At 41.9% G+C, this 23546-nt stretch overlaps 2 protein-coding genes across 3 annotated transcripts; one reads left to right on the top strand and one right to left on the bottom strand.

Moving 5' to 3' along the window:
- Window positions 1–1251: 1251 nt before the first annotated feature.
- nasp (nuclear autoantigenic sperm protein (histone-binding)) lies at window positions 1252–13779 on the top strand. Of its 2 annotated transcripts, none has more exons than XM_080431934.1 (14): window positions 1252–1431; window positions 2833–2874; window positions 3014–3124; window positions 3409–3489; window positions 4432–4541; window positions 6147–6202; window positions 6943–7013; window positions 7953–8026; window positions 8378–8566; window positions 10568–10740; window positions 11491–11565; window positions 11718–11822; window positions 12612–12737; window positions 13576–13779. In XM_080431934.1, exons 1-14 carry the CDS (start codon window positions 1385–1387, stop codon window positions 13612–13614), a joined length of 1299 nt encoding a protein of 432 aa, XP_080288060.1. In that variant the 5' UTR covers window positions 1252–1384; the 3' UTR covers window positions 13615–13779. The 2 variants fall into 2 exon arrangements, with proteins under 2 accessions (XP_080288060.1, XP_080288059.1); XM_080431933.1 differs by having other exon boundaries at window positions 6144–6202.
- Window positions 13780–14112: 333 nt separating this feature from the next.
- On the bottom strand, window positions 14113–22914 carry ccdc17 (coiled-coil domain containing 17; the record flags this gene model as incomplete). The annotated part of the gene is made up of 13 exons (XM_080430627.1): window positions 14113–14238; window positions 15493–15579; window positions 16339–16474; window positions 16728–16943; window positions 17206–17291; window positions 18353–18528; window positions 18940–19062; window positions 19344–19477; window positions 19661–19765; window positions 19869–20007; window positions 20765–20873; window positions 21394–21462; window positions 22699–22914. 13 exons carry the CDS (start codon window positions 22912–22914, stop codon window positions 14113–14115), a joined length of 1722 nt encoding a protein of 573 aa, XP_080286753.1.
- Window positions 22915–23546: the final 632 nt, after the last annotated feature.

The following is a 23546-nucleotide window of genomic DNA, read 5'->3' as shown; positions in this document are numbered from 1 at the left end:
CTGTCCAGCTGCGCTATCGGGGCTCTGTTTTTTATTGGGTTATTATATTCTATTTATATAACACAATCAAAACTAGCATATTATGAAAGCTTCATAATTACTACATTGACATGACAGTCTGATCGGCAAAAGATGACGCACAGAATGAAGGACACTTTCTTAGACACCCGCACCACGGCCCCTTTAGCGACTACCTCCCGTGTTGCCAGATTGTTTGAGAGAATTAAGCAGCCGCCTGTTCTAGGAAAGCAAGCCCGAAAGAAGCACCGGCCACTGGGCCATTATGAGTAACCTGACCTTGCGACACAACTACTACACGTTAGAAACAAGTCCAATTAAGGAACTACACTTAGAAACAAGCCCAAATAAGCAACTACACTTTAGAAACATGCCCAAATAAGCAACTACACTTTAGAAACAAGCCTAAATAAGCAACTACACTTTAGAAACATGCCCAAATAAGCAACTACACTTTAGAAACATGCCCAAATAAGCAACTACACTTTAGAAACAAGCCCAAATAAGCAACTACACATCAGAACCAAGTCCAAATCAGCAATTACACTTTCGAAACAAAATTAAGGACAAAAAGCCGCAACCCGCAACTAACCAATATTTACAGGCAACTTAAAGGTAGGGTAAAGTGATATTTTTGGGTTAAAACAAAAAGTATTTTGTTAAAAGGTTAAAGCACTATATTCTGATAGTAATCATTGCTATAGAGTGTTTGTTCAGTAACAGATGTCTCCCCGTCTCTCCAGCTCTTTAATAAACAGAAAATACATTTTCTGGTAGGTGTCAAAATCTCAGCCAATCAGGAGAAAGTACCCATTTTTAAGCTTCATTTTTATAGTGTTCCAGTTCCAATTTTGCCTGCTCATTTCTTAGTGGCACCACTTCCAATTTCACTTATTTAATCTATATCCTGATTGATTTCTCTATCCTGATTGGATAAAATTGAAAATGAAACTGAAACTGAAACGAAAATGCATTTTCTGTTTTATAAAGAGCTGGAGAGACATGGAGACTCCTTAAATGGACAGGACACTCTATAGTAACGAGCACTATCAGAACATAGACCCATTTTGCAATTATTTGAATAATTGCAAATCACTTACTCTACCTTTAACCGAAAAACAAGCCCAAAGTCGCTTATAATAAGCGGACATGGCAACGGCTGACTATCTCCCGCGTTGCGAGACGCAGGCGGAAGTGGGAAGTGTCCTTTTCTCTATTTAAGCGCGCCAACAAAGCTCTGGAGAAAAGCATCGCAAGGAGAAGGAAGATCTTGTTCTCCGTTCGCCACAACAACTCTCTGCCTCTGTCTCTCCCCGATCGCTTTCCTGACTGTGTCCCTAGTACACGTTGACCCAGTGCGACCACCATGCCAGAGGAGACCCCCGCCGCATCATCATCATCCAGCTCAGGAAGGTAAAAGGACAAACGCTTGGGAGTGCAATCGACGCTGTCTCTGCAGCCACGGATGTATTGTTAGCAGCGGTGGCTATGGTTAGCTTGTGGCTGACGCCTACTTCGTCGTACGGCTGTGCCGCGTGCGGAAAATAGTCGATCTACAAGCTCACAGCGCGTCGCTTCCGCGACGCGCTGTGAGCTTGTAGATCGGCTATTTTCCTATCCCCCCCCCCCGCTAGCTAGCATAACATTAGCGACCTTGGTCTGTATGTATCGAGTCAGTCCAGTGAGCTGAGCTGAGCAGCAACGTTACATTGTACTCTGCCTACTGAATGATCCCCGGTGCATTCGGTCATACTTCTAGTTAGCGGTGGTGCACCATTGGTCTGTTCAGTGGGTGATGTTACTGAATGTAAACGCATCCACTCCACAAGTAACTAAGTATATTTACTCCCAAGTTCTGCACTTAAGTACAATTTTTAGGTATTTTTCACTTGACTATTTCCAATTTTCAGTACTTTTACTTCTACTCCACTACATCTCAGAGGCAAAAATGTTACATTTACTCCACTACTTTATTAAACTGTAGTTACTATGCAGATATACATTATTATAATATTTAAAACTTACATTAACCGCTTTAGCCCTATTATACATGGGCTATTTGAAAATGGCTGATTCACAAGCTCACAACGCGCCGCATCGTGACGCGTTGTGAGCTTGTAGATCTGCCATTTTCAAACATTTGAGTACTTTTGGTACTTTAAGTATATTTTGCTGCCACTGCTTGTACTTTTACTCTTAACATTTTGAATACAGGCCTTTTCCTTCTAACAGTATTTCTATGTTGTGGTATTGCTACTTTCACTTAGGTAAAATATCTGAGTACTTCTTCCACCACTGGTTGACAGTAGTGCGCCACTTCTACTTTTGCATCTATGATATGCAAATGTCAAAATCAATAAAAATGCATCTATGATGGTCTTGCTCTAAGGCTAGAGTTGGTTAAACGTCCATCACATTAGACCAGGGGCCTTCAACGTTTTCAGTCCAAGGACCCCCTAGCTGAGAGAGAGATGAAGCAGGGGCCCCCACTATATTGTGTTTTAGATTCAACATTTTTTGTTTACGTTCACTGTTATTTTTCCCCCTCTATACCTCTTTGCCAAAAATAGACTATTTACAAGCTCACAACGCCTCGCAGCGCGAGGCATCGTGAGCTTGTAGATCTGCTATTTTGGGCTAAAGTTCTCAGGGATGCTAGGGTTAAGGTTAAAAAAAAAATCTTATCTCACAAAGATTTGGCGGACCCCCTGTTACTCTGAAGACCCCCTAGGGGTCCCGGACCCCCTGTTGAAGACTCCTGCATTAGACCGTACAACTAATAATACTTTCTTTACAATGTTACTTCTCTTACAGCATGGAAGAGAAGCCCTGTTCATCCACGTCTGCGCCGGACAGGTGAGCAGATGTACAAGATCGGCAGCTAGAGCTGCCTTTCTTTTTTTCTCGTTTTCAACAGTAGGTCTCAAAACATTGCTTGAACCTTAGACTACCGTCTGTGTGTTTGTCTAACTATGTGATGTGTTCTATTCTACAGTACTGATGTTATGGAAGAGGCAAAGAAACTCATTGGCACGGGGAACAGACATCTGGTGATGGGTGACTTTGTTTCAGCTGTCAATGTCTTCCAGGAGGCCTGTGCAATGCTGTGAGTGCTACATTAAACATGGGCTAGGGCTGCTAGAAGAAATGCTCAAATATAATGTTAACATGGTGCATTCATAGTTCATACTGACTATATTAAATTGTTATGTTCGTAATTAAAAACCTGTGTCTGTCTGAAGGCATTTCAGCAGTCTTGAATACATTATTTTTATGCTTAAATGCGTGCATGTCTGAAGGCATCAGTAGTCTTGAATGGGAAGTATATACACTTGGATTTGTGAATGGACCCCCAGATTAATTGTGGGACTTTGTCCTCATTCTGTCCAGGGCTGCGAGGTATGGTGACACTGCAGATGAGTGTGGAGAGGCCTTCTTCTTGTGTGGGAAGTCCCTGCTGGAGCTGGCAAGGTTGGTATGCTTCTTGGCGCACAAATGACAATATGCATTATCCTTATTGGTGTTCATATCCTAAAGTGTAACAAGTTATGTGGCTTAGGAGGTAGAGCTGGGACTCGAAAGGCCCCTGGTTCAATCCTTGGGTGCTGTTACTGCTGTATTAATTGTGTCTATTGTGCCCAATGATTAGGCTAATGGGCTGGGTAAATGAGTACAAATAACATGTGCAAATAGCCTGACAACAAGGGAACATTGTTTTGTGATGTGGGTAGATGGAAGATTTGAAGAAATTGCATTGCAAATAAAGCATCTTTTAGATGTAGTGGGTCTCACGTCTTGATGATAAAGTAGGTGGGCTTGGAAGCTAGTTCTTAATTTGGAAATCATATACCACACACACTCTGAATTTGGGAACATGTTAACACTGCCCTATCGTTATATAGCCTTTCCCTTTGAATGAATAAAGTTGTGTCACATAGTACAAGCAGTGAAATGTTGTTGCTACTTGTTCCGTAAATTGTGCTATCATAATGACATTGATTGAATACTTTTTTTACGGTATATTTCAAACATGGTTGGGGTAAAGTCTTCTAGGGCATAAAAGAGCCCCCCCAGACGGTTAACTTGCTTTATTCAGTATTTAGATATTAAAAAAAGTAATTGAAAAAACACTGTCTCCTCACGCATTAGAAGGACAATATCAGTCACCAGAACCAAGGAAGAGTGTCTTCGATGAGTTTGAAGTTACAATGGGGTTGTATAGGAAGGGGGTGTCTGTTAAAATTAATTTTAAAATCTAAATTATTTTAGATTAGTTTGAGTCGAGAATTGTGTATCATTATACAATGCAAAGGATAAATAAAGTTATACAAATATACCTAGGGTCTTGTCTTAGACTGTAATCATTTAGCAGCATTTGGTTGCCCAGATGACATTTCAGGATTGTTTTGGCAGGATGGAGAACACTGTTCTTGGCAATGCTCTGGAGGGAGTCCCAGAGGAATCAGACGGGGAGGGGGATAAACCTGAGAACCCCAACATTGAGAGTGCTAACAACCTTGACGGTCAGTACGCTTTATTATTAAGCTTTGTGATGACCAGAAAAGTTACTGTTTACTAATTGTGATGACCAGAAAAGTTTGATTACTAATGTATGAGCTTTTCTTTTTTAACTTGTGGTCAAAGCTTGCTTTCCAGCCAATAGTATAATCCTGAAGTATTCTTAAACGGCAAGACTACTTTAGTAGAGGTTTGGGATGTGTAGTTACCTTGCCATGACGTAACTCCTCATTGACTTGCAATGTACTGTAAAACGGCTCTAAAGTCACTCTTTTAGCCCGTAAACAAACAAAGCTGATTCAGACAATATAGAACATCACAAAACCCTACTATTTGAAGAGCCGCGGATCCAGTCCGGTTTTCTTCTTAATAAAAATATCAAAATCAAGTCACAAAGTCACATTTTTATAAAAAAAAAAAAACAGTACTGGGTTTTGTGATGTTCTATATTGTCTGAATCAACTTCGGTTGCGTTTGTTTATGTGCTAAAAGAAAGACTTTGAGAGTTGTTTTAACGAATGTAAGTCAGTGAGGAGCATATTTCGAATTATGATTTTTTTGCAATTTTTGATTTCTTGCCCACCTTGGAGTTTCATCACGCTAAGGTAACCATACAACCCAAACCTCTACCAAGTGGTCTTGCCCTTTAAACTGATAGATGCTCAGAAACTTCCTCACGTGCTGTTCTCTCGTACAGACGATGAGAGAGATGCGCTACGCAGACAAGTTTATGAGGCAATGGCTGAACCGGAAAAGATCGAGGGGGCAGAAACCAAAGTGGAGTCAAGTGATGGGGGCACTGCCACGGAGGTGAAGGCAGAAGACGGTGTGGCCATAACCAAAAATGAACCGCAGGAACCCAAGTCTGTGACAGAAGGAGAGAAGAGTCATGAGGTGGTTGTGATCGTGCCGGAGCCGAGTGCTGTTATTGCTGTGGCAGACTCCAGCTCTGTCGAAGAGGGTCTTGTAAATGGAGCCGAGAAGAGTCCCAGTCCTCCTGTGACCGATGCTGGGAAGAGTCCTGTGGTAGATGATGCTGGGAAGAGTCCTGTGGTGGATGATGCTGGGAAGAGTCCTGTGGTGGATGATGCTGTAAAGAGTCCTGTGGTGGATGATGCTGTAAAGAGTCCTGTGCTGATTGTTGTGACTGCAGCGGAACCGTGTGCTGAGTCTGGGACGGACACCAGCTCTGTTGACGAGGCTCCAGTAAATGGAGCGGAGAAGAGTCCTAGTCCTACTGTGACTGACGGGACAATTTCTACTGCGTCTCCTGGAAAGGAATCTGTGAACGTTGAGAAGGTGCCGAGTTCTGATGAACAAGAAAAGGCTGAGGCTCTGTCGGCAGATGCTGAGGGAGAAGATGCTGAAGTAGAGGGTAGTAGAACTTTGCGTACAGTCCACTGTTCAGCTGGTGCATAAGTCGGGGAATTATTGGTATCGGAGCACTGTTATAGGTGCTGGAATAAAGGTGTTTAATCTGTTGCTGGCATAAAGGTCTACACAACTGATAAAATGCACCTGGGTGAACTGCATGCCATATTATGGTTTCGCTCCTGCAGCCGTTGAACTAAATTATTGCTCCATCTAATTGTTCTTTGCTTCTTCAGAAGATGACGACGATGATGAAGATGACGACGATGATGATGGAGAAAATGCTGAAGACAAGGTAGGAGCCTGTAAACTTCTGTAAGAGTCTGATGTTGGCTACGATATGACCGTGCACTTTCTGAGAAATATGCACTGGTAGCACGTGAGCATTATTTAGCAGCCATGCTAATAGAAACAAATGGGTTCAACTAACTACTAATAGATACACTGCAATGTATTGAAGCAGGGGGTCTCTACAATAAAAAGGTATTGTAGCCAGAGATCTGCTGAATTTCAACACATTTTCACTGTAATTATGCTAGGTTAAATTGATTGCCAGAATTATTTCAGATTTTTTGCATTTTCATGCCAGGGTTTTTACATTGAAAAAAAAAAAGTACTCAGGAGCTGAGATACAACATTTTTAAGTTAACAAGGAAGTGGATGGGAGTCTAGATCTTCAACAAATCATATCTCTTTGGGTCAAATTTAAAAAAAAATGTTTTCCTAAAGACGAGTTAACTCGATCTAGGCAATCAAGCGATGGATTCTAAAAACGAGTTAACTCGATCTAGGCAATCAATGTAATACAAAATGTGTTCATAAAAAATCTTACTTTAGTGGTTACAAAACAGAAAATGCTTTAGTCTCTACTAGGTACCACTTGTACCACATATTTTTTTGCAGTGATGTTATGGCAATTTGCCTTGTCAATGAGTGCAGCATTGATGTACAATGGCCAGAAGCGGCGTCTTGTCTATGGTATAGATAACTTTATTTATATTTTACGTTGAGATTGTAATGCCCCTCTGTTTCCAGGAAGAAGAAGAGGTAGGCAACTTGCAGTTGGCATGGGAGATGCTAGAGGTGGCTAAAGTAATCTACAAAAGGTAAAGATAATTTTGTGTTTTGAGATGCTAACGTGCCCATTTCATTACACTTCACTTTTTTCATTTTCAGTTGCATCAGTTCATTGTGTGTCTTCATCTTACAGCTCAATCAAAAACGTAACGGCTTACTTGTTAGGCTTACTTACCTGCTTTGTAGGGAGTCTCATGAAGCTGCTCTCCTTGTTGACATTCATGGTCTTTAAGTGGTACTTTATATTGGATACAACTTCAGTTATTTGACGGTCATGTTTATACTGCAGCTTAATATTGGGTATCACTCTCATGGGAGTACTAAAAGCTTTTACTTAACCACAGTTCTGATATGGAAGACCTGGAAGTTTCAGGTAGTCGCTACTGAACTTGAATGGTTGTCCATTTGTGCGTACCAGACCTTGCACTGAAAAGCTGGCAAAGTCCTAGTTTGATTTAAGCTTGCCAGCTGTAAATGCTGCGCATGACACTAGGCTTTATTTGTTGCTCAACCAGGCATATTTTCAACAAAGTGTTTGTCATCAATTTCAGTTCAGTTGAATCTTTTATGTTTTGTCATGACTGTGTGTGTGTGTATATAGTCTTTTCTCAAAGAGAAATTTGTCAGGAGGGTGTTTTATCTCACACCCTGAAGGATAAGCTTGCACATCCTTTTGTCAAGGGGTAAAGTCAGCTACAACACTTTATAAAGTACTGTTTTTAGTCTGTACTAAACATTGCCATGTTTATGGGACTTAATTCTACTTACCTATTCAGTGTTAATAAAACTATTTTGTATTCTCTTTCTCTATATAATATGCACAATATAGTTCTATGTTTAGCAGGTGTTCAAGCCTTTTCCTTGTTTGAACTGTGAATTGATTTAGAATACTTTTCAACCTCTGGTGTGAAACGCTTTGCAACGTTGTTTTGAAAACCCTTTGGCCCTTTTTTTTTGTTTCTACACAGAAAAGAGAACAAGGATGATCAGCTGATGGCAGCGCAGGCCTTGTTGAAGCTTGGGGAAGTCGGTGCTGAAACTGGTAGGATTTTAATAGTCTCCAAAACGAGACTAAACCCATTTCTCGTTTTCCTCATAATTGATTCCATCTAGGCATTTGACAGTCCTGAAGAACAATCTGACTAATTTTGTCCATATCATAAAAGGTTTCCTTCAATATGAGGGTGCAAAGCACTTGTCCCTAACGCCACTTGTTTGCACGTAAGCTTATCCCTACCCTAACACTTGATTACAGCTGTGATGTTGCAGCACGGCTGGTCATTATTGTATTACTGACCTGACTCTCACCATAATCTGACAAATCTCTTCTCCGTTTCCCCAAAATACCATCATGGTGGTTGTTGTGGTCTCTAACAGCATGTCTGTCCTTCAGGTAATTACCCCCAGGCACTGGAGGACTTCCAGGAGTGCCTCGCACTGCAGCTGAAACATCTACCTGCCCACAGCCGTCTGCTGGCTGAGAGCCATTACCACGTTGCAACCACTCTCTGCTACATGGACCAGTACAGCCTCGCCATCCAGCACTACAGTAGCTCCATAAAGGTCATCGAGAATCGGCTCGGTAAGACACGCCTGGATAATAAAATGTTGCAGTATCACAATATTCTTGACCGAATACCTCATCAATAATGTGATATTTTGGGGTTTGCTTTAGGTGCTTTCAGAGGATATTTACACGCATGAACAAACTAGATTTTCAGGCCTGAACATCTAGTTTAGCTGATCAGAGCACTACGTCACTCAAAGCTTAGCCAGTCAAATCGGCATGTCACGTTTGTTGGCCAGTCCAATCAGATTTTGTGAAATTTGTTGGGCAATCAAATCTAGGTACTTTGTGACATTGTCGACTCCCAACAACCCACATGCCAGTTTTAATATAAGCTGATCATGGCTAGTCATGTGGATAGTGATCCGTATGATGACCAAACGGGTAGTGGCAATAATTGTTCATTTCACTTGGCTGTCATTTTATGATTGGAAAAGGCAACAATTAAACTATACGTTCATTACCAAAAGCTCAGATGCCATGTTGTTAATTACGCTCACACTGAAATTTGTCTTGTGACCCAGCAGCAATTGTGTGCAAAATGCTCACATTTGACATGACACAGAAACAAAACAAATTGCATACATAAAAACATTAAGACAAGAGCAATGTCCACTGCTCGGCTTACCCCTGGCCAGGCTCTTAAAGGGATATTTCACTTTCAAAAAAACTTTGGGTCATTTTATTGTCTAGACAGGCTTTTGTGAACCCCCCAGACCGTTTTTAAGTTGCTTGATTCAGTATTTTGATATTCATTTAATCAGACACACCCCCTTCCTATACAAACCCATTTATAACTTCAAACTCTATTTTTAACCATGTTAGATTCGTCAAACACCCGTCCTTGGTTCTGGTGACTCACCATGCCCTCCTAATGCGTGAGGGGGCCGTGTTTTTCCGATAATTTTTTTAATTGTATTTAATTCTTTTGCATTTTCCTAAAAAAATATAAAAAATCACACCCTGTGTGAAGTGGGCGGTGTCTTGCTAGCTAATCACATTGCTAGCTAATCACAATACTGAATGGAGTCAACCAATCATGTACAAAAGAGAAACATTTATTGAAACACTCTTTATGATGGACGAAACCATAACTTTAGAAAAACAAATTTATGTTTTTTTTTTAAGTTATGGTTTCTTATATAGGGCTATGCACATGTGACACTGGCCAATCACAGTCCTGAATAGATTGTGATTGGCCAATCACAGTGCAGGATAATTGTACAAATTTCTAAACCTCACTTATAGGGGCGGTTTCACTGCCCAAGATAATTGTACAAATTTCCAAACCTCACTTATAGGGGCGGTTTCACCGCCCAAAAATAAATGAAAAAAGTAATTGAAAAAACACGGGCCCCTCGCGTTTTAGGGGGGCGGTATGAGTCACCAGAACCAAGGACGGGTGTTTTTGTTTAATCTAACATGGTTAAAATGGAGTTTGAAGTTACAATGGGTTTGTATAGGAAGGGGGCGTCTGATAAAATTAATATCAAATATCTAAATACTGAATCGAGCAACTTAAAAACTGTCTGGGGGGCTCACAAAGGCCTGAGTAGATGATAAAATGACAAAGTTTTTTTTTAAAATAATCTTTAAATATCCCTTGAAATATCCCTTTAAGCCTCAAGTCGACTGACGGACAAAGGACTTCTTCAGTCTGACCTTCAGTCTGACCTTATTGTATGTTGGAAGTAACGCTGCATCTCCTTCCTGAAGGCAGCAACCTATATTCCTATTCAATAATATCGCCCAGTTGTAACCTAGATATTCCACTTTTTCTTTGTTTAGCATCTTAAGCATTTTAAGAGACAGTAATTTAGAAGAGTGATTAACCAAGGGCTTGCATTATGCCTGTCTACTCTGGTGCCTGTCTTACACTGGAGACTACCATACTTTTCAACACTTTAAGGGGAGAGCAAGAAGTCTGTCATTTTAAATGAAACCAGGAGGTGATGGGTACTTGTCTTGTGGGCAGCCACGCTGCAGAGGGTGATAAAAGCATTGTCTTGTGTTCAGCCATGCTGCAGGAGGCGCTCGACGCAGCAGAGGGCACAGATGGTGCGGCTGATGAGAGGAAGGAGATGGAAGAACTCAAGCTGCTCTTGCCTGACATCAAAGAGAAGGTGGAAGATGCCAAGGAGAGCCAGAGAACCGCCAGCGCAGCCTCTCAGGCCATCCAACACACACTGGTGAGTAGGCAGCACACTGCTGGGTAGGCAGCACTGTAAGCCACACCACAGGTTCTTAATGAGATATTTCTTTCTTTCCCTCCTATCTATGTAACCACACCTTTGAACTCTCCTCCACTGACTAGAAAGGAAAAAGGTGAAGCAGTGGCTGCGGGTGGATGGTGTGCATAGTTTTGGTCTGTGTTATGTGCTGTTGCTGGGCTGTGTCTTACAGCCTGTGCAACAGTGCTCACTCCACTCCTGCAGCCATAGAGCGACTAGAGATCCATAGTACCGGCCCTTGACGTCTTATTGGACAATACACCATTGGTCGGCCTCCATAGGCTCTTACAAGCTACTTTGTAAACTGTTATGTATTCTCTACTAGGCCTGCTATAACTGTTGTCCCGCTTTACCGACGGTGGCGTACTTGTGTCCGGTTCAGTTTCCCATAGCTTTGTTTGATTGCTGCAGCTGATTTAAACCAGAACACACACCTGTCACATGTGTTCTGGCTGCAAAAATGCTGCTGCGCCAACCAAACAACGCTATGGGGAACTGGAAACGGGTGTTCCCCCTTCGATAAAACCAGGAAAAAGTTATGCACACAGCCTATTGGTAGGTTCTACTCTGCAGTATAGTTCTCAGGTGGAAGTAAGGCCCCCCTTGCTTTGACTTTTACAATTTAACGCTCATGATGCTCTTTGACACATCAGTTTTTAAAACTGCTGCATAGTTTGCTTTCAAATGACACAAGACTGTAATCTCCAGGGTGGGGCTTCTACTTCATCAGGATTCACTGGTGAAAACGGTGGTCCTTCATCAGCGTTTGCAACAGCCAGTCAGGTAGGCATCCTGTCCACAACTTTAAATGTTGCATTGTGCAAACTGTTCATAGCAGTTGCTCAAGAGTGTTTTAAAAAGAAAACACTAGTACTACACCGTGAAGCTTAGCAGTATACCTCCCCAAGCTTGACGTCTCTTGTCTTTCCTTTCAGATCACAGTCAAGCAGATCCCAGTAAAGCAGATCGCAGTCAAGCCGTCTGATGGTGCCTCATCTTCTAAAGCAGTCTCAGACATTTCCCACCTGGTCAGAAAAAAGGTGGGGCGTCTATACAACCTCAATTCTAGTAATCATGCCGTAACGCCTCATTTATACTTGGTTGCACATCGTGTGTCACATGCTCAAAATGGCTGATCTACAAGCTTGCGATGCGTTTTGCTGCCATGTGTTCTGAGCTTGTAGATCCGCTATTTTCGCTGTGCAACTAAAATTAAATCGTTCCTAATGGTTAACCTGTTGGAAGACAAATCCGCACATTTCTGTGCTTGTGTGAGGGGGGGTGGCGGGCGTCATCCTTATTTTGATGGTATTTGGAACGTCTTGAAGTCCATGCAGTTAAATTCTGTGTTTTTAGGAAGGGTGATGATAAACCATTGGTGTTCTACATCTCATGCCCAACCCAGTACATAGTTGGTGTTGCATGGTGTTTGCCTGCTATCAGTGTTGTCCTGTCTAATCGAGGGTTTATTTTTTGTGCCAATATCTGAGATCTGATCAGAGGGCATTGTGCATGTTTGTTTTGCAATGGTTGTTGTAGCTGTGTTTTTGTTGGGAATGTCGAGATGGAGGCAGTTGATGTAAGAAAATGGGCTTTAACACAGGCTGCTGGTTTTCCATCCATGACTAGTGCAGTAATATTTCTGCTGGTGATCTGAGTTGAAGGTTAAGTTGGTTCACATGTAACTGGCTAATATACTTTTTTTCCTGTGCCCCGAACATTTAGATTTTTACAAATTCCACCAAGGTTTCGTGCAGGTTTTTTTAGAGGACGGCCCGGTACAGTTTGAAGCCTTACTATGTTGTTGATCCTGGTTTTTGTATCTACAGAGGAAACCAGAGGAGGAGAGCCCAGCTAAGGACGCTGATGCTAAGCAGCTCAAACAGGAAGCCACAGTTAATGGCAGCGGAGGCTCCACTGCCAGCAATGGAGTCCAGGAGAAGGAGGCAAAGGAGGCGAGTGATAGATGGGCTTTAACACACCTGTACTAGCTGGCGCGCAGGATAATCGATATAAAATGAGCTTGAGTTTTGGATGCTTTTAAACAACCCGACATTCATTTGTTTTAATTTGGTGTTTTGGCTTTAGCTCTGCCACATATGTAAATCTCGAACTGTTTGATGGCCGTCAGGATGAACGGGAAAGATTCATTTTACCCAGCTATTATAAATTCAATGTATAGCGGATGGCAGGGAAACTTCAACGTAGTGGTAAATGGAGCATTCCACTGATACTTGGCAGTAGATTTGTCTACACTCTTAACACATTGACCGCTTGAGGTTAATCTCATAATGTACTCACCAGTGCCAACATTTTATTGTTTTTTTCACGTCGCCATAGACCTCGTTAAAATCCTTAAGATTGATCTGTGCACTGTTTGTAAACATCGCGGACATCTCCCTGCGTCTACCAGTCCAAACCACGTGTCAAACGGGGCATCCATGTTTGAGTTAGAACGGTTTATGTTAAACAGTGATCAGCGAGGAGAAACTACAATCGAAGAAAATGGCGTCTCAGTGTGCGCTTTAGAATGGGAGCCGGCGTGATCGTCAAAACCGGATCCCAAATAATTCAGTTTCCGGTGGTGTTGCAATGAAATGTGCCGTACTAGAAAATTGAAAAGTTATTTTTTTCGAAAAAAAGGAAAAAGCACCACAGCCCGTAGGCTACGGGATCGGCGCTTTACCGTTGGATTTAACGGCCCGTAGAACTACGGGCCCGGCGGTCAATGTGTTAACTTGGACAAAGGAGTCTATATTCTTGTATTCATGGTGTTTTCTTTCTCTCCTGTAGCCTGCAAAGCCGCCTGCCGCCGTACAGTCATCAGCATGATGGTCTTCACGTCTTCCTGATCCTCAAGCCAGCACAGCATGCCTGTCCAGACCCCTCTCCCTTCAACACTTTGTTTTTGTAAATAAGAACCATTTTCACAGATTGGTCGGTCCAGTTTTGTATACTTGTAGTAAAAATTAATTAATAAAGGAGATTTGCAGATGTCACGTGTTTGGCCTACATTTTTCTAATCTATTTTTACATCAAATGTTCTATTAGCCTAAATTGCTCCACGATACTATTAAAGAATCTAGAGTGTTCTCAACCCCCATCCACTCACCCCCACTGATTCTATGAATAATGTTCAGGAATTTCTGTTCAGATTATTTACTGTATACAATGCAGTGAAAAGTCTTGTCATTGAGTTCAACTGGAAATTATACAGAAGTTCCTTGTCTGATAAGTCAAAGGTGAGAAGATTGGCGGTAAAGCACAAATTCTGATTTGTTCCATTTGTTGAAAATCACATTAATCAATGGAAAGGCCCTTTTCTGTTCCTCAGCTGTGCTTGGGCTTCTCTGTGGGAGGAGGGGTTGAGTCTTCATTGCAGGGGTGGTCAGAGGGAATCTGATTTTCTTCAAAGGGTTGGTGAGTTGAACTGTGTGGCGCTAGACTGGATGATGCCTGTAGACAGAAACACAATTGCTATGCAGTGTACTCCAATGAAAATGCATAAATTCTTCCTTGAGTTCGTATGCATGAACACGCTCCTGCATGAACACGCTCCTATCTCCTATGATTCATGTGTCAGTGCTGCCATTTTGTTATCTAGTCCGGTTGATTATATACAGTACTTTTCCTCACTTAATCATGTGTTTTTCTTTAAGGTAATCTTATCTGCTTTTATATCTGAAACGGTTTGCCATACTTACCATAATGGGATACATGTAGTGACTGGTAGTGTTGGGGTCAGGTTTTACTAGGGTTTGCAGATCACCATCTCGCGCATTGACCAACCGAATGCACAACTCCATGATGCCGACCTCAAAGAAAGAGACACACCCACTTAACCCATTAAGACCTGGAACGCATTGTCATTTTTTTATTGGCTAAAAAGCATTCTTTTACATGTTGGCTATTCAAAAATAGCAGATATACAAGCTCGTAGCGCGGCACAGAGTGCTGCACTACGAGCTTGTAGATCTGCTATTTTTGAAAATGTGTGCAAATCTTTGAATGTGTATATTCTGTTAAAGCGAACACTTTTAACTCAAATCTTTGCTTCTGGAGGTCCCTGGAACAACACATTTTGAAATGGGGGGTCCACGGACAAATACATATCATTTTGGGGTTCCTTGACATGAAAAAGTTTGCGCACCACTGATGTAAAAACAGGTTTTTCAGAAAACTGTTGGGATTTAGAAGACATTTGTAGAAACGGCTTCAGTTGTCTAATCCCTGACTCAAACCACAATCCTCACCAGTTCGTACTCCGTACCCATAACCTTTACTTAACCCATTAAGACCAAAGGCCAATTCTACAAATGCCTTCTAAATCAGTAGTTGTCTTTTTCCCCAAATTGATATATGGCTGCGGACCCCCATTTGAAAATGCTTTGTGCCAGGGACCCCCCCCCCCCCCCCTCCCTCCCAGAAGAGAAGATTAGTGTTAGCATTAGTGTACCAAATTTCTACCTCCCTGTCAAGACAACATCCCACTTGCCCACTTGCACGTATGGGGTTGAGGCAGTACTATTTGTTAACCTGCTGACGTAGGATCTAGGGGAGACCACCTCCCAACCACTGCAGATGTACCGGTTATACCGTATTAACTCTACCATACAGGTTGGTTGTAAATTCATTAGGAAAAGACTGACGTGTGTATTATATACATGTTCTGTATAGAGGGATATGTACATAATGTTTGTGTTCTTATACCTGTGGTACACAGTTGAGCTGGCTAGTGCTTAGTGAGGGTTTCACAGGCAGGCAGCGCACTGGTGCCCTCCAGTGGCCACTGTGGACCTGGTATTAGAGGGAAGTCATGAAAAGTTAGTCCTCATACTACAGTACAGACTGAGTGTGTGGGTTGGCTTCAGGTCCTTTGTTTCTCACATCAAATGATTCCTGTGTAGCAATAATATCACACCTTTACATTTCAGATTTATGGACTCATATGATACATTTTTGTTTTTTATTGATTGTTTATTTGTGTCTCCCGAGTTGTATGTCTCGTTTGTGTCAAATGGTTTCTTTATTTGTGATTTAGCTACCTCCTGGTCTACTACAGCACAGTCAACGAGAGTTGTTTTTAAATGGGCTTTACAAATACATTTTGACTCGACTTCAACTTAATATCAAGATTATTGATTAATTATCAGTGTGAAAGAATGTTTGTGCAAGCTTCCCACAAATTGCAGTTACATTAAATTCCAGTCCCCCAAATGAGGTGAAGGTGTCGTATACGTTTCTGCTTAAAATTTGTTCCAGAGCCAATCAAACGAAGCTATGGGAAACTGAACAGGAAATGTGTATTCCACCTTCTGGAAGCCAGAGACTACAGTTGAAGTGCAGAGAGCCCTTGCTAAAATAAATTCAACCGCTTAAAAAAAAATGCTATTAATAAATACCTACTGACTTTCCTTTTTGACTACATAATGGTTCAGGGGTTTTAAAACCTTTTCATGTCATACTAGACCCCAAAGTTGACTCCCTGGAACTCCACAGTGAGGCGTGTGTGTGGGGGTGTGTGTGTGAGAGATGTATGTCACAGAATGTGTGAACCTGGTTGTATTTGTCAAAGAGCGACAGGCGGGCCCAACCCAGGGAAACCAGTCTCTGCAGATCTTGGCCATAAATATCCACACCTCCTGCTGCTTGAAACTCCACCACCAGAGATAGTGAGGGAGATGGTTGCATTCTTCAGAGAGAACAGCAAAAATGGGTATGAATTGAAGGTAACCCATAATATGGTATAATGCTTTATCTACATATTAGGACAAGAAACATACCGGTATTATTTTAATTTTGTGAAATGATGTTATGATGATGTTAAATGATATTATATTATCTTCTTTCATCTACCCTAATGTGGGGAGTTGAATTCTAGCCACAAAACGCTCAACTCACATTTTGCCAGTTTATTACAAGCTATACATCTCGATGACACATACCTGGGAACTTGCTGCTTGGCTGAAAGATAGGCGTAGTTTCTATGGGATAGGCTGTGGGTGTAGGGCAGAACTCTTCCTGGCTGGCACTGGACAGTGGGCAGTGGGGTCGGCCGTCCTACCTCCTGTTCTCCCATGTACAGAGCTACGACTAGACGCAGCGCGCTCAGAGTGGTATCAACTCCCAGCACAAGGTCATAGAAAATCACAAAACCAGCCCTGCAAAACCAGGGGAATGTGTGCTAAATAGAATAGAATACAATAGACTAACACCAAACCAACTCTGAAACCCAGGTTTATTTTCACTTCTAGAATGGCAAGACTCAAAATTCAAAATAAATAATTTGCAACAACAGATTATGATTGACATGATGTCAATCACTATAGATAAACTCTATAGTTGATAGGACTGACTACTTGATTTGAGTTGGATGTGAACATAGACTTATGATTTGGATCTGTGAAGGTTTAGTAGACTGACGTAGGGTCATAGGGGGCTGGCCCCAGAGAGTCCAGAGAGCCCATCACATGTCTTCCCAGTGGAGAGGAAGGGAGCCTGGCATGGGGCTGTGGAATGGAGAGGGATATCGAAATCAACACAATATTGTGATTTGTGAGTAATATTTTTGCTTTCACTCTATGTCAACGCCAATTCTGTCTGCTGCCATTATGTATGCCTAGTTAGAAAGTTGATGCAATTTAGGACTCAACATTGACAGCAACTCTACAGTAAGGCTGTTCTTGTTGAGGAAGCTCAGGTCCTTTGGCATGTGTGTGTGTGTAACAGGATGCTGCAGATGTTCTACCAGTCTGTAATGGCTAGTGCCCTCTCCTTAGCGATTGCCTGTTGGGGGGGTCACATGAGGGCTGGGGGCACAATTAGCCTAAACAGGTTGGTAAGGAAGGCTGGCTCTGTCGTGGGGGGCTACACTGGACAGGGTGGAGGATGTGGTGGAAGTTTGTGTAGCGAGAAAGCTGGAGGCCATCAGGGCCAACCACTCCCACCCACTCCACATGGAGATCAGTGAGCAAGAGGATGGAAGGACTTCTTTCCTTCGTTCTTTCACTCCAAGATGAGGTTGGAGGGACTTCGTCAGTCCTTTGTGCCGTTTGCTATGAGAATGTATAACGATGCACGTAAAGGGTCAACGGTAATTGACTTGCCGTGACTCAGTAGTAACACGGCGGTGTGCGACTACTATTGTAACATCCACTCTGTTGTCATCTGTAATGTTACCTGCTGTTTGTGCTGGTGTCATAACTACGCTTATATGCCTACTCTCTTTCTTGTTCTGCATCAGGCAGGATGGTTGTATAGGGTGTATATGTTTGTATACACCTTTTTAAATAATTGTTGGTCTCTTTTTGTGATGTTACTCTTCCTATGGATGTATCTTACTGTACCCCTAATGCCCTGTATCTGTAAATGAAACTGCTGTGCTGTCTCTGGCGCCTGAATTTCACTTGCGGGATCAGTAAAGATGTATCGATCTATCTAACCCATTACATTGCGCGGGGGGGGAGAGACAGATTTCCAAGCTAACAACATGGTGCAAAGCTTGAAACTTTGTGATTTTCAGCAAGCGACACCGCTGTATGACAAATCAAAGCAAAACAGTGTACTGTACCAGCAGGGCCATGGGGAATGGGAGCGGAGGTGGGGGTGGAGGGGGCTGTCTGCGGTGCCTCGGACCCTCTGCAGCTCTCTCCATCTCCCGGCGAAGGTTCTCTATCTCTGCCTGTACGGAGGCCACCTGGAGGAGGTTCTCCCTCTGCATCAGCTGGATTTCTGTGCCCGCTGCTGCTAGACAGCACGTTAACAGACAAAGGACAATGATTCATGCCTTAAACACAATAGAAGACTGATTTGGGCAGATTACAGTCGTTGACAAGCATATTCCGTAATAGAGCAAGGATTGGGTAGCACAAGCTACAGGATTACCTTCAGATTTGTCTAGATTCCAGTACTAAAAATATGTTTTATATAATCACGATGGTTCCGACTTGTCTAAGGCTTGATGGGACTCCCCATTGGGGAGGCAACATTTTTTAATCCTAAACCCCTGCACACTACACGTTAACAAACAACACCCTCTGTGAGTGGTGACCTGTCATATTTTGGAATACTAGTAGATTTTGTATTCTCAGTGAACTCCATGGATCAAAAGAGGGGCTTTTCCCCTTCGTTCCTTTGTAAAGTGTACGGGTATCCTACCTTCATGGCCATGGTGTCTCTCTCTGGCCAACTGTAACCGGAGGATCTCCTCCTCAAGTCTGTGGTTCTCCTGCTCCATAGCCAGCAACTCCCAGCTCTGACCGCACTGAGGAGGCTTTACCTCTGGACAGAGAGAGAGAGAGAGAGAGAGCACGAGATAAGGGGTTGAGAAACTTAACATGAAATTTTAGGTCTTTTCAATGTCTCAGATGGTCTAAGGTAGTTTACTTTTGTCACGTTTAACAACATCTTTTCAGGTGCGTTCACTTAAGAGATGCAATTTGTTTAGGACGCAGTTCAATATGAAATAAATGTAAAGACACAGCATCGACTTATTCGTCCATTGCTGCTGCATCCTACAGAATTGGACTCATTGTGGAACACGCATTTCATAAAGTTCTTACTCTTCTTCCTGCCCTTGGCTCCAGGCCCAAGGGTGGTCTGTTCCATTGTTTGGGCCTCAGCCTGTAGGTCGTGCATCTGGGCCAGAACGGCTGGGTCTGACCCACCGGACTGCATGTAGGCCAGCCGCAGGGCTCTGGACATGGAGAGATTTAATTACTTATTTTAATTACTCATTTAGTTACGGAGATCAGTAGGGCAAACTCTTATTTACAGTGACACCTGTGACATTTTTTTAAACGGGACCCAGACAAAGGTAACGAAAAGCCAGCGCATCAAAATGAAAGGGTAACGACTCTAGATGAATGAGGACCATTGCCTTATCTGGTTAGAGAGGGGACCGTCCACAGAGGCTATGAGGTCAAACATCACAGGGTGCATCCTCGGTTCAGGCTGGTCAGCGGGCACAGAGACCACTTTGACCCTAAAGGAAGGCATGCAGAAGACCAAAGGTCACATGCTGAGACCAGATGTGTCAGTCCTAATTATACTCCTCCATGTTCTCTATCACACACGCTCACACTTACTGCAGTGCGTTGATATGTTCAGTGAGTTGTTGCAGCGTTTCCTCGTTCCTCTCCTCCTGTTCTTTCAGTTCCAGCATTAGAGTCTCCAGGTGACTGGTGCTGTTCTGACCCGCCAGGGCAGCCAGCCGACGGGCCAGCTCTGGCACACACACACGCAAACACACACGCACATTTTCATGTTTCAAAATGTTCAATTTCAGATTTTTCGAACCTTTACAAAAATTGCCATCACATTGCATCGGCTACTGGTATTTTAGAATACAGTTCAGTCGAACTGAAGAACTCAAGATGAGTGATTATCAATTTGCACACACATGCAGGTTTATTCACACACTTTTAGTACTCCTCTACATTTCAGAACCAAATATTGTACTTTTACTCCATTACAAGTATTTGAAAACTTTAGTTACTTTGCAGATTTTGATTATTACAAAAGATACAGTAACCACTTCAGCCCTATATACATGTTAGCCATTTGAAAATAGCCGATCAACAAGCTCACAATGCGTTGCGATGCGACGCATTCTGAGCTTGTAGATCTGCTATTTTCAAAAGATTTTAATACATTTTATATATATATTTATATATATTTGAAAAACTTGTGAAATGGGACATTCTGCATAATGAGTACTTTCTACTTTTGGTACATTTTGATGCCAATACTTTTGTACTTTTACTCAAGAAAATTGCAGTATTGATACTTTTACTTAAGTAAAAACATTTAGTACTTTTTCCACCACTGCTAGTCAGAAGCAGTGGCAGAAACGTAAACAGGTTTGAGAAATATACAGTAGTGTAAAAGGGAATCGGGGGATTTCCAAAACACACAAACATTTCCTGGATGAGTTGAGAGTAATGTTGAGATTTAAGAAGGCTCAGACAGGACGGTCTCCTACCATCTCTCTGTAGCTCCAGGTGCTGGTTGTGGGCCTGTATTTCAGCTAGTTGGCGCTCATGGAGCGACGCCATCTCTTTCATCTCCTTCATTCTCTCACCGTGACCCACCTGATGCCCACAGAGCTGGGAGTCACTTATGTAGAAGTACATTCTAGCAGTTTATGGGCATTTGTTTTTAAAATTCTTTATATGTAGGGGTGCAACAGTTAATACAACTAATAAAATAATGGATTAATTAATTAATTTTTCAAAATACAAAATAAAAATATCAGATCTGCAAGCTATGATTGTGGCTATTTTTGCTATTTTTGTACAACCCCATTGTACAACAATGTATAAAATAGGAAGGTTAATCAGACAATCAATTTTTTTTATTTTTTTTGTGTTCATGTCGATTCGTTAAAAATAAAACAATAGAAAACGCTTCTTGATTATTTGATTAATAAAAAATGTATAATCTATATAATAATCCCTAAGAAAACAATCTGTAGTTGCCCATATGACTGACACCAGATTTATAAAAGCTAAATGTGTTGCAGACTTTTGCAAAGTATTCAAGTGTCTAATGGTTCACCTGGTGTGACGATGAACAGATATAATATGTGAAGAGAGCAGATCAAGGACTCACCTCTGTATCTGTGTTCCCCTTAGATGGCTTTGGCAGAGTCTCTTCAATCGACATCCTCAACTTGTGAAACTGAGCCATAGAGAGAGATGCTTTGTAACTCACATTCTCCTTCCTATTGCTTCCTACTGACTATGGCTGGGCAATACATTGATTATACCAATGAATGTGTGATATGAGACTAGATATCATCTGGGATTTGGGATGTATTTCCTTTTCCTGGTTTCAGTCACTTATTCAAAACGAATGAAAATAGCCGATCTACAAGCTCACAACTGTCACATCATGGCTACAAGCTTATGAGCTTGTACTGTAGATCTATTTTCGCCATTTATAAAAAATCTTTAAACATATAAAAGGAATTCGTCACAATACAATATTATCGTCACAATATTGATATCAAGGTATTTGTTGTGATACATTTTGTCCATAGTGTCCAGCCATATATAGTCAATAATCACTGAATCTGATATGACCATGCTTGGTGAGGCATGAACATCATACTGCTTTAGTGGTGTTTATAACATCCTTCTCATTCAACTCTAATGTGTAAGACTGCACAAAAATACACTTTTCAAGCCATGAAATTGATGTTTGAGATGCTAATTAGTGAGAAGAAAACAAAGGGATCTTTTAAGGAATAAACAGAGCCCTTTAGCCCTGATGAGTTCTTTGTGTTTAGCATTTGTTTGTTTTGAATCTACATGAACCGTGAAGGATTACTACACAGTAAAATCCTCAGAGTTACTTTATCCATGTGTAACTCAGAGAGTTAAATGAACACAGAGGATTTGACAGTGTATCAAAGTTGATACAAAAGATGCTGCGATCTTTATGTCTTGGACTGTGTTGTCATATAGGGACAGATGAAGTTATTTATCAGAGGGTACACTGTACCTCGCCAGTGAGGGTCTGCAGGGCTAGGCTCTCTGGTTGACACACATCAGTATTGCTCCATCTTATTTTCCTCTGTTGTTGTCTCTGCCCTCCTCTCAGCTAGCAGGCAGGCAGGCACACACACACACACACACACACACACACACACACACACACACACACACACACACACACACACACACACACACACACACACACACACACACACACACACACACACACACACACACACACACACACACTGTACTTAATGTAAAAGAGATTATCCAACCGATAATCCAATTGACTCTTTGTAGGTTTGCTGCTTTTATCTTGAACAATGTGAATGCAAATTAATTCTGGTTGAGTGTGGATGTTCTTGCTCCAGTTGGGTATGTGTTATTTACTGGTTGGGTAGTTTGGCTTGCTTACCTTTACAAGATCAGGGGTTCGTGCTTGTTTAGGCTGTAAACCTCTCTCACGGTCTCTGGCGAGATGCTCAGGTCTCTGCCTCAGGGCCACAGGGTCCCCGATGTCACTTCCAATGCAGAACAATGCTTTGTGTTTGTCTAGCAGCCCGCCGGAGCGAAACACCATGCAACAGTTTACACACCTGTACTGCCCCAGTGACTCCATCATCTTCTCCATCTGGGATCTGAGTCAGTGTTTCAGAGAGTCAGTAGAGAGACAACGGTTGATCACAGGAACATTTAAGCTGCAATCCGGAACGTATTTTAAAGAATACAATTGTATTTAAACCAATCTGTATAGTATGTTAATACAATTTAAGTAGTGCAGTGGTTGGAGGTGGCCTCCCTACTCTTCCATAGAGACATTTAGACCCTGGTGTCCGGGTAGGACACCTACTGGTTCTTGTCCCATACTGCCCGACTGATCTCCATCTGGCCAGTCAGGGATTTCCACTTGGATTAGCAGAAGAAATGTTGCATGCGGGAGACCAGGGTTCGAATGTAGGATAGGACATAAAAGTTGTGTATTGCAGCTTTAAAATTGGTCTTTTATTAGCTGGAGAAACCTCTGTTGGTTTTTCATCTGAAAATATATATTATTTATGACATTGCAGGAAATTATATACATGTTCTGCATTCTTAATATTGCTGCAATGTAAGATAAATATTGTGAACTAACAGGGCGATATGGACAAAATCACAATATTTTTGATCAATTAATTTTCTTTAATTATTTGAAAAATAAATCAAAAATAGCTCAAATAGCTGATAGGCTACAAGCGAGCTTAAAGATCTGCTATTTTTGAAAAC

The sequence above is a fragment of the Gymnoscopelus braueri genome (genome assembly GCF_963280865.1).
Source record: "Gymnoscopelus braueri genome assembly, chromosome: 6".
Taxonomy (NCBI): Eukaryota; Metazoa; Chordata; class Actinopteri; order Myctophiformes; family Myctophidae; genus Gymnoscopelus; species Gymnoscopelus braueri.
The sequence above is the reverse complement of the archived record's forward strand: the minus strand, read 5'-3'. Positions and strand labels throughout refer to the sequence as shown.